Genomic DNA, 18479 nt, shown 5'->3' with positions numbered 1-18479 from the left:
GAATTCAACTTCGGACAAGTATGACCAAGCCCGGGTTGCGCTTGTTTTCCTTTGATTAAATTAATGCTCCTCCATGTTTACCTTAATTGAGGAAAACGTTAGCAGACGTTAGCATAGGGCGTTAGCACGTTAGCTGCCCATGCTAACAAGCCACGGCAACAGGTTAAGTATTAGGGAAGGTATTGCGGTATTTAAACAGACACACTTTTGTGACTTTAAACCATAAAGGGGTGGCTTTTTAACTTGTTTTGCGCGACTTTTGAAAGTTTTTCGGTTGTTTTATTATCTAGCTGTCACGCCTCGCAAGTGTATCCACCCGTGCTTTGAGCGTTTAAGCAAAGGTCCCGCCCCCCACCGTAAGGCCAGCATTGTGGAATGGCGGTGTCACTTTGGCAACGGCGCCGTACACACACTCTTTACGGCCTGTCATTGGTTCAGCCACACGTCAATCAAGTGGGTGAACAGTTATGCAGACAAATTGGCATAAAAAAAGTTAGAGTGAGAAATCGCAAATAAAAAAAAAAAGTGAGGCGAACAAGCGTATAGAGACGTATTCCACAGGTGTCAAAGCTTAACGGCGCCTAAACGGCAGTCCGTCGAGAATATTCGTGATTTTGCCGTGTTTTGGCGTGTCCATCTACACGGCCTGTGAGCGGACAAGAGGAACGGTAAAAGTCGACAAAAGCCCAGGACAATCCTTATGTTGTAAAGCGGGTCACGGCTGAATAAAAGGTGGATGCAGTTTTCTTCTCTTCTTCTTTCTTCTTCCCTCCGAGTGCCAACAAAAGGCTGCCTCGACCGGAGCCCGAAGCCGAAACGCGGCCACTTACTAGTCGGTGACCGACGAGGATCCCGCCCGGTCGGTTCCCATGGTCGCGTCGCCGGGGTTTAGTTGGGTAAACTCGGCGGACGGCGGGTCAACAAAAGCCGAGGCTGCACCATCTGGCGAAGTAGCCTTGTGAGGAGGAGGACTGGAGGACTGGAGGAGAGGGAGGTGTGTTTTTGAGTGGGCAGTGGAGGGGGAGGACAAGAGGAGGAAACATCACACTGTAAGAAAGAGACAAGATCCCCCCCTTTTTTTTTAATTATTATGATTTAAACTTTACATCCGAACAACAGCTGCATCTCCCTGTCTATTGTCTTACCCTATGAACACTCTTTTTTTTGGACCACAGGATTCCTCCTCATGACAGGGAATCAAACCAAGTTTTAAACAACACACACTCACGCTTCACTTACAAAAGATCTCATCCAGAAGTGGTTGCAACCTCTAAACTCGCAATTATGTTGGAATTCTTGGAGATAATATGCCTTTTGACCTTGGGTGGAATTGGTTTTTGGAAATGATAACAATGATTGATTTTTAAAGGGAATTTCCGAGCAACTTTTTTTTTCCCTTGCGAAGAAAAAGTTCTTCGACAGACAAATCTGGTGAACACAGGTGTCAGCCACATCGAGTCCAACTTTTTATTGTTTTAAGAATTGAACATTAACACAAGAGACGCTGCACAAGGCGAATGGTCACCGAACGCCATTATTATTCCTTTGGAATATGTTAAAAATAAATGTCTTGGAATGACTCATCCAGTTGGTTTCACATATCAGTGAACAAAGGAAATCTTTCCTAGGAAAACTTCATTCAAGCGAGACTTCGTATCATGATATTACCACCTTGCTGCTGTTTACCGTTAACTCTGTCCTACAATGAAGGCTACATATTAGACAATTTCATGACACCGGACCATGGAGGCATCGTGTAGTTTTCAGTCATTCAAGTGACATAGGAATATTCACAAAAAATGACCCCCAGTTATGAAATATTTTTAAAAATCGACAAGAAAAGTTGCAAATGAGATGAAACTTTGCCAGAACTGATCTGAAAATGTTAAAACTAGAAAGTGATGAAGAAATCACCCTGCCAAAAATGGCAGAAAATTGAATTAAACCCGACTATAAATGACTTTGGAAACTGAAAAGTGACGAATCGGAAAATATCTCAAATTTAGCCTGAACTGGCCTGATTAAGAAATCACCTTATAAGCAAAAAATAAGCAAGAACTCCAGAGGAGACTGAAACTAGTTTGTTTTGCAAAGTGCAACCTAAACTACCAGCAGATGATTACCCTCCTTTTCTTTTTTCCCGTTCAGTTTTTTGACAAAACAAGCCAATGCTTCTTCATCCAACCCAGCAAAGCGTTTACATTCAGGCCGGTGAGATGATTAATCCTTCATGATGTTCAGCCAGGAGAGCAGCACCCACAGCATCGTGATTTTAGATTGGGTTGGTGATGAACCAGATGGCTGCTGCCAATAATCCTCTTAATACTGTTTAATCATGTGTCATCCATCCTAATGGCTGCTGTAAAATTAGGAGCTGCGCACAACGTCCGTAATTACAAGGTAGGCGACGCAGTAAAATGTGGCAGTGGATCATCAAAAGGGTGAACTGAGGCCCAAGACTGTGAAAAGAAACTCTTTTTTTTTTTTCCCCCCAGTAAAAAGACACAAATACATCCAGCATAACAGGTTCCATCCACTTTTTAACAAGAGGAAGAAAAAACCCTCACAGATTAAATAATCTTTTAATATATTTTTCCTTTCAAATGAAGAAAAAAAAATTAATTTCCTGAAGCTGTTATTTTTTCATCTTTTGCCTATTTTCTAGAAAATTTTTCACTAATTTGTGGGTAATTTCTCACCCGTGTATGCAGATGTCTTAGTGTTTAGGACACATTTTGAAGATTTCATGTTACAATGTGAAGACTAAGTTGTCAGTTGGTGAGAGTCTCTGCGACTATCCGATGATCAGAGTGGGTGGTTTGTTAAATCCGACCCATTGCATTCTAATTCAGAAAATCCACCTGACTGTTTTCAGTCATTTATCTGCAGGTTTTTAGATGGAGAAGGACCAAGAACCCGAAAAGTTAGAGAGGGAGCATCCAGAGAAAGAATCCAGAACCAGGGACCTTCTTGCAATGAGAGGCGTGCTAACCGTTATTCAGCCGTGCAATTTAAACAACAAAATAAATCCAGACTGGTTTATATCAGCCTGATGATAGTGACAGGTTCAAAGTTTATTCTAGATTCACCAGCTCAGGCTTCCCTCAGTGACCACTCCAATCACAAGGTCATTTAAACATCTTTAAATAATTTATTCATGTCTACAACAAATCCATATGATGTGATTAATCTCTTTAAAATAATGAAACAAACTGAAAAACACAATCTCTTGCATATATATACTTTTCTTTTTTATACAGACAATTTAAAAAAAAAAAGTGAAAGAGGCTCCAAACTGAAGTCACTGTCCCAGAAATCACATTATTCTCTTATCTGTGCTTTTCGGACAGTGTCCTCAGAGAGCGGGTTGTTAAAAACGGTGGCAAGTTCACCTGGATGTACTTCAAGACCGGGGAAAAGAGCCGAGTGCAAACGTGCTAATCAGAAACACGGATGACATGGTGGCTGAATAGGATTAAAAAAAAAAAAGAAGTCAGTCTTGCCTTTTTTTATGAGACCAAAACATAAATAGCTGCTCTTTCTGGAGAGACAGTTTAGGAGCCTTAGTCCCTGACCACTGACCACAAAAGATTTCTGAATAATCGTATTACCTCCTGCAGGGAATCCCCCATCAGTCAGTGTTTTGCTCTTATTCGAAGGGTTCAGGAAGGTGGGTGGGGAGGGGGGTTGAAAACTAGCTCGCAGGAGAATTCCCTCACAGCAGTCTTACATTCGGCTTAGGAAGAATTTCCTGGAACAGAAAAGTTGTATTTTATTTAGGTACCTTAATAAGTCAGCTGACAAGCCTACCGACTGTGGAAAAAACAGGAGTCATTTAGGTTCATTTGATCTGCTGGAGGGGTGGGGGGGGGGCACTCGGACTGGAATTCCAGTAACAGCTGGAGCCTGCTGAGCAGGACTCACTCCTGTTTTATGCTCATACATTATTTGACCTGATCAAAAGGAAACACTTGCGACTGGTGAGCGTTAACATCTGCATCCAAATCGGTTCTTAATTAGTATCTCCTACTGGATTGGCCGCCGAGCCAAACACGAGCTGAGCTTTCAGCTTTTTCCCAGCGCTGGGTGGGTTTTTAATATTCTTTGACAGAGAAATAGGTTACTTTTTAAAAAAACAAAATATTTTAAAGCTCGACCCGCTGTCTGGCTGTCACGTGGCATGACTTTGCTACACTCCCGCGTCTTGATTTGTCAAAGCCGCTATTCATCGCTATGGTTACAAGGCTCCCTTTGGATTTGCATTGCATCTTTTCCAACACGAAACATGGCAACCGTAACCAAAGAGGTACAACTTTTTAAGGACTACGCAAGAAAATTGCAAACGCCAAGCATGCGTTTCAAGCTTTCAGTGTAAAGGATGTGTTCAGTCTCTCTAAGGCAAGTGTATGTACAGAGTTAACAGAAGCCCTGCTCGCTCCCAGGAAACTCCGGGTCAAGAGTTTTCCCCTCTCATTCAGTGGTCTTCCGCTGTTTCACAAGCGTGTTAACGGACAACACCATCACCTCACCTGTCAGTTCAAGAAGCTCTCATTTACACACTCCATGTAGCATGGCTTTCTTCTTACTTTACAATAACTTTGTACAAGATACTCCATTTAAAAGGTTACTTCCACTCTTATTACTACATGTATAAAGGAAATCATACATCCTGAGAATTAAGTACAGACGGGGAGAATCGTCGGGATCATCGTACGAGAGTCGAATGTGACAAAGAGGGCCTGATGGATGAGCGGTGTCTTACAACCTTGAGGAAAAGTGTTTTTTTTTCTCCCCCTCTGTGACAGATTAAAAAAAATAATAAAAACAGCAATTTTGATATTTTGCTCAAAATGTTCCTCTGTCTTGAAATAGTTGGGTGTGTGGGCCGTTAAAATGATTTCTGTTTTTTGGATAGCGGGTCTATTGTTCGTTGAGCAAACAGCTTGCTCTTTTCTTTTCTTTTTTTTAAACAAGCCGCCTCCTGCTTAATAATCACGACTATTATAACAGTAATTATGGCTGTTGGCGATCGTTCCTGCAAAAAAAAAAAAAAAAAAAAAAATATTCCGGACATTTAAATCTACATGGTTGCTGCAGAGAATGACCAACATGTAACAGGAATAGAAAACATCTTGAAAATATTAACACTGAGCAGGCATTCCTGACTACATCTACTGCATGGTGGCCTGTTTCTAACAAGAGAAAACAAAAAAAAAAAAAAAAAAAAAAGCACTGAGAAATAGATGAAATAACTTGTAATTATCAATAATTGTGTTCTCTATTTTTTTAGTTCACGGACGTCACAATACTCAAGCATGTCCTCACAGGGGAAATAAATCTAATTTGGGGTTCGATTAACATCTTTTTCAGGTGTCATCAAGGTAACGGGTTAGGAGGGGGTGATCAAGGTGCTGTCATTGGTCTGCAGGTACGATCTGTGTCCAGGTTGCAGGTAGAATCACCGGTGTCCTTCACATACAGCAGGTGCGGGTGCTTGATCCTCCTCGTTCGGGGCAGTCGTGTTTGAAATACACTGATTCACGCCTCTTGTCGTTCATCTTTGTGTCACATCGTGGGGAAAAGGGATGAGGCTTACAGTAGGTTCTAATGACATTCTTTTCTTCGTCTCGGTTTCAGCGCGAGACAGAACCCCCCCCCCTTCCAGAGCGCCACCCGTCTCCACATGCACCGCTCCCCTCCAGCGCCCCCACGCGAGCCCACCTCCCTCAAAGGGTCGTATCCTGGTGGATGGACTGCAGGCATCCCAGCAGCTGGAAATAGGGGCTCCCCAGCGACGCCACGGTCTCAAAGACCGACTGGAAGGCCCTGCGGTCCAGCTCCTCGTCGATCTGGTGCCGGTAGAAGTCCATCGCCACCAGGCAGAACAGGTTGACGTCCACCACCTCGCTGGACCCCATTCTGCTGATCACGTGTGGAAGTCTGGAGGGGAGCAGGCGTTAAGGGGGGAAATAACCGGACCCGACGAAGAACCGGAAGAGTAAAACCGATCGAATGTTATCATGTCACAAGTGTATCCTGTTTTAGATGTGGACAAATATGTATCCTTGCACATTTTAGGGTCTAGTATCTTAGGAATCTAACACCCCCCATTTCTTTTTATTTCAGCTTGTCAAAGCCACCACCGTCCAGGAGTGCTTCTGAATATTGGAAAGGTTAGTGACCTTCCAGGTGTCAAAACCTGCATGTGTCTCACAGCGTTTTATTCTATTTGTGTGTCACCGTGAGGTTCCAGCCTGTTTTATGCAGAGGGAGTGAAAGCACAGTTGTGGTTACACTTGTGTTTGACGGGCTGCAAAACATTTTCTTGGAACGGGGAAACAAGGGAAAGAAAAAAAGATGTTCCTCAGTGACTCCCCCCTATTCATCAAATCTGTGAGACATCGGAGTCAATTTCTTGTCCTTTGGATGAGCTGAACCCGACTGAGGTCTATGGACTGCTGTCCCAGACCGCCACAATGACTGCCAACATTATTTCATGTGAAGGAGATAGTGATTACACAAAACACACCACACACACTTCTGGGAATAACTCCCTGACTGACACTGACATAGTTTGTCTTTTTTTAGTGGGGGGAAAAAAAAAAAAAAAAAAAAAAAAAAAAACAGCTTTGATATTTTGTTGTCTAAACGAATATGCACTCCGAAGAATTTTAATTTTGTCTTTTGTGCTTCAAGGGAAATTCAAAGAATGTCCTGTCTTAAAAGCATGCCCTTAGAATCTGTCTGATGGAAGACTGCCTGATACGTGATATCGCCGAACTAACCTTGACCCCTTGGGGGGGGAAGAAAAAGGGAATAAATAAATAAAATCAGCTCAGTTGTCTTTTTCCAAAGCTGGTGAAGTTCACCGTGTGAGGATACAGCGCCGAGATCCACTGGGAGGTAGAAGCAGAAACGAAGAAGCAGGAGAGACTCCACATGGCCATGGCCACCGGCGTCCTCTGCGTGAAGTTTGACAGGGACAGCAGCACCCAGTCCCGAACCATCGATGACTGGCCCGTGGCGTGGAGCGTCTGGAAAACCTGAGGTTGAATGCATACACACAATGGGATCGTGTAAAAACTGCATCCAAAAAAAAAAAAAGGCTTTCCCAAATTACCGTATTTTTCAGACTATTAGTCGCAGTTTATTTCATAGTTTGGCTGGGGGTGCGACTTATACTCTGGAGCGACTTACGTGTGAAATTATTGAGCTCTCCTGCTCTGTTGTGTGTGTGTGTCTTTAATATATCAGCGATCATCCCACACACACACACGCCAACCAATCAAAATTCAGAATTGTTTGGTTGTAGCATGTGCTATATGCTATAGTTATTTTAAGGACTCTTACTGTAATATGTTATGTTAACATAACCTACCAGGCACGTTCTCAGTTCGTTGTTTATGCATCATATAGGCTATACTTATTCTCTTATTGTTCTCGATTCTATTTTTATTTTAAATTGCCTTTCAAGATGAAATGTCTATTCTTGGTGTTGGATTTTATCAAAATCAATTCCCCCCAAAAATGCGACTTATACTCCGGTGCAACTTATGTTTTTTTTCGTTCTTTATTATGCATTTTTGGCTGGTGTGACTTATAATCCGGAGCGACGTATAATCCGAAAAATATGGTAAGAGTGGAAGCCCTTAACGGTCTGGCCAATGATAGATATATTTACATAAATTGCATTATCTTATTTCACCTGTCAGGTTTTGTAGAATTTAATGTTGCACGGTAAATATACAGACGGATCGACCAGCTCTGCAAATCTTTGGTTGCAGTTCTATAAATCCTTTATGCCTCTTTCTGTCGTCTCCACTAACCGTGCCAGAGAGCAAGCACGCTAGCACAGCCAGTCGGGAACTGGGGTTGGATTCCTGCTACACTTTTGAACTCCTCTCACTTGACTGGGTTTAGGAAGGGGACAAAAAACAAGACTACATGCGGCGTAAGAAATATGGAAACCTGCTCACAAATGCGCGCGTAAAGTTGGCACCACGAAGTATAATTCCAGTATTAGACGGGGAGCGGCTCGCCATCAAACCGCTAACCTCACTCCACCTTAAGAGGGGCCCTAAATCACTTCCCATAACTTACAAAGTAATCCAGCTTTCATCATCAGATTTAGATTCTGATTGGAGTTTGGCAGGACGCAAGCTTACAAACAACCGCGAGAGGAGTTTTTTCATTTAGCTGCGCACAATGCTTTTTTTTTTTTTTCTTAATTACATATCATCGAGGACGCTGCTTTGAAAAAGTAGTCTCTTGGGTGGGTTAGCCGGTCCGTCGACGTTTGAGATGCCAGGTAACCGCTTGAAGTTGTGAATGCGCTTCCTTGTAAAAAGCTACCCACTCTAAAATGACTCTGGAACATTGCTGGCTTTCTAAAGAAGAATTAGATGCAGAAGGTTTCAGCGGGAGCCCGGAGTACACGGTTTCCAAATAACGGAACGGGTCTATTGATCGCGGCTTTCGCTTGATCGCGCAGGCGAGTCGGGAGGACGAGTTTTCGACCGGGCGTCTCACCTTGTACACGACAGTGGCCATGAACTGCGGATAGGGCTGCTGATTGGACAGGAACTCCCCGATCACCTTGTTCATAACGTCCTGTGGTGGGAAGAAGTCATCCAGAAACTGGGGGAGGATCCGGGACACCACCCGAGCTTCGCTGGGCAGACCCTTCCGGATCCTTCGAAGAGGAAAGCACAAAAGGAGTAGATCGGGGAGGAGGAAATTGCTTTTCGAAGTGGGGGCCTTCAAACAAATGAATCATCAGGTGACTAAAAACCCCATAGGGGTCTGATATAAAGGAGCATTTTATCTTTTGGGGGGGTACGTACCTGTCAAAGAGCACGGAGACCCTCTCCATGGCAACAATGATTGACTCGCTGTCTGGTGCCTGCGGGTCAGAGTGAGCGGGGCGACTGGCGGGGCTGGCTTTCTCCTTGCCTGAGGAGAAACCAACATGACTCGCCGTGACGCCCGGCGCCTCCGCAACAGCAGAGCCAGAGTCAACCTGACCTCTAACCCCTGTCACTTCTGAACCCGACGCAAGCACCGCTGAGAGGATGAGAGGGAGGGTGGCAGCGGTTAAAAATCTGTGAGGAGGGGGGGGGGGGGTTCAACTGATAGATGACAACTTAAGAGATTATCTCAAAAACAGCATTAGTGTCGGCTACCGTCAGTCCAATTAGTATTATATTCCTAAAAACAGACTGGTGCTTTGAGTATGAATTTAGATGCCGATGTGATTCGGCTTCACACTGCTTTGCGGTTAGGCATACCAATTACATAATGCCAATTTTGCATTTGCAAGCTCTGGGTTTACCGGTTAAAGGGAGAGGCAGGGAGGTAATGCTGGCTAGCTCTAAGCCATCAGCACGAGGAGGAAACACTACTACGTTAGTTGAGGCCAAAGTAGGGGTTAGAGGTGGGTATATTAAAAGGTGTGCGTAGAAATACAGAAATCACATGCGGGAAGCTAGCAGGCATTTTAAGAGCATCGACAGGTCGGTTGGAAAAACTGCTATGTAGAAAGTCATCGGGATGGAGGTTTTTTTTTTTGTTGTGGACCATGCAGGTGTGCCGAGCATGACTGGTTATGGATGTGAAGCAAACTAATGGGAGTTAATGTCTGTCCATTGACACAACTTTAAAAATGACTAAACGAGGAGCTAAGCAGCAAACGCACAGTACTTCTGTCATTTCAGTTTCCAAAAAAAAAAAAAAAAAAAGCATATTGATAATTCTCTCATTTTGCCGTTGCCAACATTAGTAATCTTTGTGCACAATCGAAACCAATTATGGTCGATGCAGGTGTCAACTTAAAAGCTTTTCTGGATGAAGAGCAACGACAGGACGCCACATGGTTTATCCTTTTCAGCGTACCACTTTTGTTTCCAAGGGACTCAATCTGTTAGGAGCTTAAAAAGACACCACATTCATCCGGTGGAATTAAAACCACGCGGAGGAATTTTAATATAATTTAATGGCAGCTTGGATCCAGATTCTTCGGGGTGTTTGTGGTCATTTCTGATGTGTGAGGGGAAGATCTGCGCTACAGAGCCCTTGGAGTCCTCAACAGTTCTCTACTCAAGGGGAACAGGGATGGCATTGTGGGTGGGTGGGGTGAAGGAGTTACGACATGCAAACGGAAATTTTAGGGAGGTGGGCAAGGACAAGAAACAGGACAAAGCTCGGCCGTGCTCGGTGAAACTTCAACCTGGTCTGCAAGCTTCAGTGGGGATGAGTGGTGACAAAACCAGGCTGCTGCATTGTAAGTCTCATGCAGGGGAATAAGCCAGTAAGCCAGCAGTGGATTGTCACAGTGATAATGGGCGCACCAGTCCTAACAATGTGCATGCTGGTGAATTAGCCAGCATGCAGTTTTATCAGTGGATAATGTGGGAGATATTGAAAAATGAGTTGACCTCCCGCTTACCGGTGTACATGCAGGTTAGCATGAGGCCCAGGGCGGCCATGGCCCTGTGTGGGGATGGCATGTTGACTCTGTCCACACTGAGCTTGACCAGCGCCTCGCCGTCCACGCGGGACAACTGCTCGGACAGCAGGAGGCGCTCCAGACCGCGCAACACACAGTGGTAGATGACCGAGGGGGTGGAGTCCTCGCTCGCCGACACCATCACGCCACACAGCTGGAGAACACAGGGAACCAGCAGAGGGAGACTGATGAATGATTGTAATACAGAGCGTAAAGAAAATAGAAATAATAGGTAAGATTAGGCTAAATTATTTTAGTGAATAATTGAAAACAGGGGGGGAGGGGGCGCTAGATGGGTGTGTTTGGTTTTTACAAGTTTACACTTTCACCTGGATCACCCCGGCCATAAACTCCGTGCCTACGTCCAGAGGGTAGTTCTCCATCATGTAGAAGGCCACCGCGCACATCACCAGCACATGCTGCTGGTTGTGCAGGTTCACGCAGCTGCAGAATATAGCAGGGCAGAAGTTCGAGATGTGACGAGTGCAACGCTGGTTCGTGTAATAATTAAAAAAAAAAAAAAAAAAAAAAAGGTGCATTCGGTTTTAAAAAGGTGGAGTGCAGCACCTAGTGGCGATCACTTGAACTACACATTTGTCCAAGCACCCTTAACACATGACATGTGATACTAACTGAGCAATAGCCCTGAGGTTGGACAGCAGGTAGTCCGAGATGGTTGGGATGAGCTGCTTTGCCGTGTCGTCCAGCAGGTCACACTCCAGGACATACAGCACCCCGTGTAGGGCGCCCATGCGGCTGGGCAGGTGGGTGCTGCGCAGCGTCGTCTCCAACAGGCGACAGACCGGCTCCGCTATTGCTTTGTCCTGAAACACAAGGCCTGTTAATTAGCCCACGCTAGTGATTGCTCTGCAGGGGTGGCACATTAAAGAAATCCTACCAATGTTCATTTTCCTGGCTTGAGATTTACCTCTGTGAATCATTACAAGAAGGCCTTTGTCATCTCTAGTGCCACTGACTTATAAACGTCCTTTCTGTGATGGCTTGTCCTGGATTAGTTAAGCAATGAGATAAACACCAAGATCCTGAGCTGACGGCCTCTTTCATAGGAGACTCCGCACAGGACTATTTGTGCAAATGGGTAGATGAAACAACTCGTGTATTAGACTTGTCCATGAAGATTTGGAGAATAGTTCAAGAAAAAAAAAAAAGACGACTGGCATTCACTCCATCACTAAATTAAAGTTTAGCAATAAAGTGTAGCACAGTGTGCAAGTTAAAGTTACCAATACATTGTAGCATTAAATGTGTAGTGAGTAAGTGACGGAGCATGAAACCTCCTCCCACTGGCATCTTTGTCCAATCTTCATGGTAAATACACTTAACCAGTTTATCTTTACATTCTGTTGTATTTTTTCCATAAAGTACATTTTCTTATTAAAAAACACAAAACTGGGAGTTTTAAACATGTTTATTGCATTTCAATTGGAATTTAATTTGATATAGGAGCAAATTGAGCTCGCTCGCAGAATAAATCTACTACTACTATACTTTATAAAAAAATAAAAATTAAAAAAAAAATTAAATAAAAAGTCTCTGAATATTGTATTAAAAAGACTGAATCCTTAGACGGGTCTGCTCACCATGCCCAAGACTGCAGCCGCCTTACAAATTGCCGGCACCAGGTACTGATTGAGGATCTCGTCCTCCGGCGGGTGGAGCTTCTGCAGTTCCATCAAGGTAGAGAACATCATGTCGAACTGGTTCCTCTCAGTGAACAGGTCCGACACTGCCAGCAGCTGCAGAGAACCAGACGGAGTGGCAAAATATTAAAGTGGATGAAAAAAACAAAACGTGAACATAAGCGGTGATAGGGATTCTTCAGACAGATGTCACCAAAGAAATATTTGGATAAATTCACCATTTTCCACTTAACATAAATTAAAAAAAAATTAAAAAAAAAAAACATGGAAAATGGTGAGTATATTTGCGTAACAAAAAAATGCCGAGCACATTCGCAGCAGCTCACCGATCGGACCACTTCACTGACGAGAATGGTCGGTGTCCTCCGGTTATTCGGGGATCCGGGAATGAGCCATTGGCTGTAGAGCTCGAGAAGGAACTGGGAGCAAGAGTGTATGTCCACACCTGCACGGTGCTTCCTGAGAGCGCAGGCATTGGGGAGGTCAGCATATCACGTGTGAGTGTGTGTGTGTGTTTCTTCTAGCGCAGGGGTGAGCAATTATTTGGGCTGGCGGGTCACATTTCTTATTTAATTTTTATGTGCAGGCCAACTGGGTATCATGTAAATTGAGCAAATTGAAAATTGTAATTTAAATGTTTTCATTTTTTGGCGTTTTATTTCAACTTTAAAATCATTAATGATCATATAAATGTACCAACATTATTTTGTATGTAACCATCCATACAAAATTAAATAAAAAGGAGTTTCTAAATTCAATATTGATTGATGACACTTATTAAAATGTTCAAAGAAAATAGTTTGGCGGGCCGGATGTGGCCTGTGGGCCTTAAAGTGCTCAGGTCTCTTCTAGTGTGTCATTTGAAAGAAATCACGTATTTGTCTGACCAACCTGGAATTAATAGGGGACACGGGTGGGGAAACGGGGGCCGGAGTGTCTACTTCATCTTCCTCATCCTCACCCCATTCTTCCTCCCGCAGTGGAGTTATATTGTTTCCCAGCCAGACTGAGTGGATGGAAACCTGGAGAATAATCCACTTAAATATTAAACTCTTTTGCCGCCCCCCTTTGAAGAGGACCACCAAAGGGCCCCCAGAGGATAAATCTTACCTGTCCCAGTTTGTAATCCATGTTACCCATCTCCCTTTCTGTGTTGATTTGGAGGAGCAGTTTCTCATGGCTGATCAGCGTGCCTGCTGAATCACATAAAAACACATTACAAGAAGTGTGTGGGTTTTTTTATTTTTTTTTTTTATTTTGTTTTAACCCAAACTCCAGGAAAACAAATGTGTGAATGTAGGTTGCCGGTTACCTGCTGAGGCTGCTGACAGGGAGGGCACAGGGTCCCAGGCGTGGTAGGGGTGGTGTGTGTGAACGTTGTCTCGCTTTGAAACGAGGGCCTGGATTTCTCGCTCTACCTCTCCTCTGATCACGGCGAGCTTCCTGCCAAACCTGGCCGCAGACAAAAGTAACCCGCCATTAAACGCTTGGCCGGCTCCACTACGGAGGGGATAATAAGACACGGGTCAGAATCAATACCGAGTCTCCAGGGCTTTGAGGCTCTTGTTGCGGGGTTGCTGTTCCAGACAGCTGACCGCCGGGTTGCCAGCAGTGGGCAGGGTCATTGCACTCAGTACCAGGCTGGTGATGGCCTGCACCGCTAACACGTTCAACTGGGTGCGTTCCAAATCCTCCTGGAGAAGAAACCGGATGAAGAGAAACGATTACGGGCACGCTTCTACGAGAGATAACCTCACGTGGTTTTGCACGCTCACCTCATGCTGGGTCTCTTCCTCCTGGTCCATCGTGATTGGTTGGGTGACCAGCACCCCCAGCAAAGTGGCCCAGGTCTCCTCAAACTGCGTCCTACTACTCCAGCCTGTGAGCAGTCGGATGGAAGATTCACATTGACAAAATGCTCAAAACAAGTGTTTCGCCGGTGTTGTGAAAAGCCTTGTACCCAGAGTGTTGATGCGGTAGAGGAACTCTCTGAAGACGTCCTTTTCTTGCAGGAAGTCCACAGGGATCTCGGGCAACGTTGTGCCGAACTCTCCTCCTGGTTGAGGGGACCAGCCCAGTTTCCAAACCTAAGTGCAATTTAAAAAAAAAAATGAATAAATAAATAAAACTTTTTCAGACAAGATCCATGTGCAAGGGAGCAGAAAAGAAATCCATACACACCAGTGGGGGAACTCGGGTGAAGCTGTTGACCAGAGGCAGACGGGAAAGACTGATCACAATGTTGCGCAGGGTGGATGTGAGAAAAGGAGGGATTGCACTGTTTCTATGGTGACCGAGGGAAAGGACGGACTGCATGCCTTCAACCAGCTCTGCCATAATCACGCACGCTTGCCACTCGCACATATCTGCAAAAGAAGATCGGCGTTTCTCATTTACAAAACTCTCGAGGCCGAGACTGATCCCAAAATATCTAAACAGTCAACGACAAAGCAAGCCATCTGCCGTGACGCGAATGCTCACATTTGACACATGCCGAGTCCACTTGGTCACCTTCAGAACCTCTTTGTACCTTTGTCCTCCTCTCCGGGTGCAAAAGCTGGTCTCCAGGACTCACGGCCACTGGGAGAATAGGAAAAAAAAAAAAAAAAAAAAAGACTCAGCACTTACACAGCAAGGCTTAGCTGCAGCAGCAATGTATCAGCAATAATCCGTGGCATTAGACCACAGGTCGGCAGACTTCTACACTCAAAGAGTCATTTGGACCCGTTTACACCAGGATCCACAAAATGCTTTTGACAAATTAAAATGGAGAACACCGCATGCATCTTTTTTTTTTTTTTTTTTTACCTTTATTCTCTGTATAAAGAAAAAAAAATATTGCGAGTTGCAGTTGTAAAAAGAGAGACAAAAATTCCTTTTCCTGCATACAAAAACATTTTGAAGGAAACAAAAATTATGTGGTTGAAGATCACGTTCAAATGAAATACTCAAGGTTTCTTTGAGTCCTCATTTTTATTTCATAAATATGAGGAACTTAAGTTATCCCCATGCAGCAAAGCAAACATGCAATCTGTGTCCCTGTGCAGTCATTGTTTTACCGGGGGAGGGGCACACACAAAACTGAATGCTGCAAAATATTTGTAAATAGCCAATCAAAATATTTTATCCCAAGCAGCAGGTAAGAGATGAATGCCAGGGTCAAATATTTACAGTAGAGAAAGGAAACGCTGAATGAGCGTAACAATTTTTGCAACCATGAATCATGTGTGTCACCTCAGATGCATTTGGACTCTTGAGGCTTTTATTTTTTGCCAAAGAACCTCAAGACTATGAAACCTCAATATATCGAGTGACTGTCTCATATGGGCAGTTGTGGAGCATGTTCGAGTACCAAACATTTTTTTTTTGTGGGTTAGACATGGCCTCAAGGTTACAATAATCTTCAAATTACAAAAGGAAAAAAAAAAACATGTCTGCCCCAACAAAACAGGAAATTAATAAGTGTCATGCTGGCTTCTCTACCTGAGACCATAATGAGGCGTAGGCAGTAGATGAGAGAGCAGGTACGTGTAGTGTACTCTGGGGCGGCGAGTTTGTTCCAGACACAGGGGTGCTGCAGGGCCAAACAAAGGCAGGAAAGGGCCCACTGCAGGTCCACACTCAAAGGTAAGTGATCCTGAAGCAGACGCCACACTATCACCTGCGCGAGATGGATCACAGAATAAACTGTGAAATTAACAGTGTCGGCAACAAGGGATTTTTTTTTTAAAAGATTAAATTAAGCATTTATTATCAATACAAGAACACTGATACTGGTCAATGGTGCATTTGTGGCCTTCACATGAGGAAATGAACTAGATGGAAGTCTGTCCGTTTTACCTCGGTGGCAGTGCAGGTGAAGGTAGTGATGAGGTCTTCTTTGTCAGCGGGAATTTGTAGTGAGGAAGGTAGTTTGCTTACGCTCAGCAGGTACTGTGAGAGAGCTCTGCAAAGTGAAAGAACCCTGGGATAGAAACTCGGCTCATCTAAAATGAAGAGGGGAAAAAAAAACAAAAAAAAAAAACGCTGTTATTGCAAATGCCCCCCTCTTAAGACAGTCAAGGGAAAATTCATGTGACAAAACAGCCTTCACCCTCTTACCATATACATCTGCTAACTGGTCCCAGTATGGCTGTGGCTGAGAGGAAGGCAGGAAGGAATGGTGCGGGGCAGGAAGTGACTGCGTGACCCCTGCAAGCTGCTCTAGGGTCACCTGCAACGCTGTTTCCAACAGGAGTGAGCCCTGACCCCGCGCTAACCTCTGCACGCCCATGCTCAAGCATGGGCAAAGCAGACTTAGGTTGAAAGCCTGACACCCAAAAAATAAACATAGCAAAACAAAATTAATGTTCACCTTTGAGGGGAAAAAAAAAAATGATGTGATAGCACCAAAAAAAAGTTTGTTTAAGTCACCTTGCAGCTCATAATACTGAAGAGATCTGAGGGAGGTAGTTTAGTGAGGAGTTCTGTCGTCTCCAAAAGAGAAACGTCCCCACGAAGGCAGCACTGGGACTTGACCAGAGCCACATACCACTCCTAAAACAAAACAGCCAAAGAATAGCTTCGTCCTTTCTCTCATACCTAATATGTTCTTGAAGGCACTCAAAGCGGTTATAGTGAGTTGTGCCGCCCCCCCAAAAAAAAAGAAAAAAATGCTTGAATACTCACCTTATCTGCGATGACCTGTTCAGGGGCGGGGGGTGGATCCCCGTCCAAGGGGTGTGATGTGACAGGAGGGGTGGGGCTGCTGGTGTCGGCGACCGTCGCTCGAAACCTGTCCAGCAGGGAGTAAAACCTCTGGTGCCTGTGATGAGAAATATGGACAAAGATTACAAATTTGACTTTCTTTTTCCTTTTTTTTTTTAAGGGCACAGTGTAAGAGCAACCCAATAGAGAGGGAAAAAAAAAATCAAGTCTAGTGCAGTGTGCAATCAAAGTAAAATGTGCACCAGACTGACTGACCCTTTTAAAAAAAAAAAATGTTTCAATGCTCAATGCTATCCTTGATAATACCAAACAGCAGAGGGAAGCTTTACCTCTGAGCCAGGCCACTTGTCTGGAGGTATTGCTGGATCCTGTCCAGTTCCTCCACAGGCAGTTGGGCTATACTGTTCTGGGGTTTTGAAAATCATGGAGGACAACTGAGACACAGAACACAACTATACACTCAGTAATACGCTAACTATTTACATCGGACAAATTAAGCAGAACCTTGCCAAAGTTTAATACAAGAAAATGCGTGTTGTACCTGTAATGTCTCAGCCAGCAGCATCTCCACCCTGCGACAAGCCAGAGTGTCCACCATCCGGGCCAGAACCCTGAAGGGTGTGTTGAGCAGCTTGTCTACATAGAGCATCAACAGGGAGCCGGACTGGCTCAGATGGATGCCTTCCAGACACTGCAGAGTCTTTTTCAACATCGTGGGCTGCAGAGGTTGCGAGGATACACAAAAGGAAGAGAAAAAAAAAAATAAGCATGTTCTTGATAGAATCATTTTTCCAGTGCTAGTGGGGAAAAGAGGAAAAAATAAATAAATACAAAAAGCACTCACAGTAGTGAGGTTGTCACATCGCGACTGGATGGCCTGGATGAAGAGGCCGCTGGCAGCAGAGTTTCGGTGCACAGCACTGATGAAATCCTGCACTGGAGGCTCATGGGAAAGGCTGATGAGTTCACGCACGTGGTTGACAATCAACCAAGTGAGATGTTCTGAATCATGTAGGTTCTGGCACTACGAGGGGGGAAGATTACGATTAAATATACCCACGAACGCTCAAAAAAAAGATGGGAGTGATGAGGCAGTTTGTTAGGACAGAGGACACCATGTTGACATTTAATATGGTTAAACATCCTCACCACATAGTCGCAGAACAGGATGAGGGCTCCACGGCGTACGATCTCTCTGTTCACCATAGCTAACTGGCACTCGGGCTTGTCCTCCTCGCCTTCCTCCGAGGAGTGAGGGCTAAGCAGCTTTGTGCATGACAGGCTGTGCCTCCTTAAGAGTTGAAAAGGGATCACCGGTTAAAAAAAAAAAAAAAGACCATGTCAAATAAATCGCAACCTTAATGTGCTTACCGTGGTGTCTGGTGCACCTCAGCCCACCAGGAGTAGTTTGTATAGTTGATGATGAGAAGGACCTGGCACCAAAGCAGCACCAGGGAGGGATGGGTGGTGATCAGGCACTGCACCATGCTGTTCAGACCTTCTAACGGGTAGAAGAGGCTGGTCTCCGAGTCTGTCGGACCGCTGCCGGTCTCGCCCTTTAGTATGCGACTGGCTGCGGCCGTGATCCTTCGAAACATTCCTGGGAT

General features: G+C 44.6%; 2 protein-coding genes across 16 annotated transcripts in view; both read right to left on the bottom strand.

Annotated features, from left to right (window-relative positions):
- rgs12b (regulator of G protein signaling 12b) overlaps window positions 1-956 on the bottom strand; it is a 49583-nt gene extending 48627 nt beyond the window's left edge. For all 6 annotated transcript variants that reach the window (XM_086142407.1, XM_086142409.1, XM_086142411.1 and 3 more), the window contains exon 1: window positions 831-956. The gene's annotated coding sequence lies outside the window, so the exon portion shown is untranslated. The remainder of the gene's footprint in view (window positions 1-830) is intronic.
- A 2175-nt stretch (window positions 957-3131) lies between these two features.
- The window catches only part of htt (huntingtin), a 32339-nt gene continuing 16991 nt past the window's right edge, over window positions 3132-18479 (bottom strand). For 4 of the 10 annotated variants that reach the window (XM_086142397.1, XM_086142403.1, XM_086142399.1 and 1 more), the window contains 28 exons: window positions 18244-18472; window positions 18022-18163; window positions 17717-17896; window positions 17414-17590; window positions 17202-17278; window positions 16834-16969; window positions 16579-16701; window positions 16267-16474; window positions 16006-16151; window positions 15649-15826; window positions 14647-14745; window positions 14347-14531; window positions 14126-14252; window positions 13941-14044; window positions 13705-13859; window positions 13478-13617; window positions 13276-13361; window positions 13057-13187; window positions 12492-12624; window positions 12106-12261; window positions 11138-11328; window positions 10834-10948; window positions 10445-10658; window positions 8844-9063; window positions 8530-8692; window positions 6883-7043; window positions 5722-5940; window positions 3132-3751 (listed from right to left, as the gene is read on the bottom strand). In XM_086142397.1, the coding sequence (XP_085998523.1) occupies window positions 5727-5940; window positions 6883-7043; window positions 8530-8692; window positions 8844-9063; window positions 10445-10658; window positions 10834-10948; window positions 11138-11328; window positions 12106-12261; window positions 12492-12624; window positions 13057-13187; window positions 13276-13361; window positions 13478-13617; window positions 13705-13859; window positions 13941-14044; window positions 14126-14252; window positions 14347-14531; window positions 14647-14745; window positions 15649-15826; window positions 16006-16151; window positions 16267-16474; window positions 16579-16701; window positions 16834-16969; window positions 17202-17278; window positions 17414-17590; window positions 17717-17896; window positions 18022-18163; window positions 18244-18472 (4190 nt within the window). In that variant the 3' untranslated portion in view covers window positions 3132-3751; window positions 5722-5726. The remainder of the gene's footprint in view (window positions 3752-5721; window positions 5941-6882; window positions 7044-8529; window positions 8693-8843; window positions 9064-10444; window positions 10659-10833; window positions 10949-11137; window positions 11329-12105; window positions 12262-12491; window positions 12625-13056; window positions 13188-13275; window positions 13362-13477; window positions 13618-13704; window positions 13860-13940; window positions 14045-14125; window positions 14253-14346; window positions 14532-14646; window positions 14746-15648; window positions 15827-16005; window positions 16152-16266; window positions 16475-16578; window positions 16702-16833; window positions 16970-17201; window positions 17279-17413; window positions 17591-17716; window positions 17897-18021; window positions 18164-18243; window positions 18473-18479) is intronic. The other 6 variants (XM_086142398.1, XM_086142406.1, XM_086142402.1 and 3 more) reach the window with 4 other exon arrangements.

This window comes from Fistularia commersonii, chromosome 35 (genome assembly GCF_037954325.1).
Source record: "Fistularia commersonii isolate RoL2024-O1a breed Wild chromosome 35, RoL_Fcom_v1.0, whole genome shotgun sequence".
Taxonomy (NCBI): domain Eukaryota; kingdom Metazoa; phylum Chordata; class Actinopteri; order Syngnathiformes; family Fistulariidae; genus Fistularia; species Fistularia commersonii.
The sequence above is the reverse complement of the archived record's forward strand: the minus strand, read 5'-3'. Positions and strand labels throughout refer to the sequence as shown.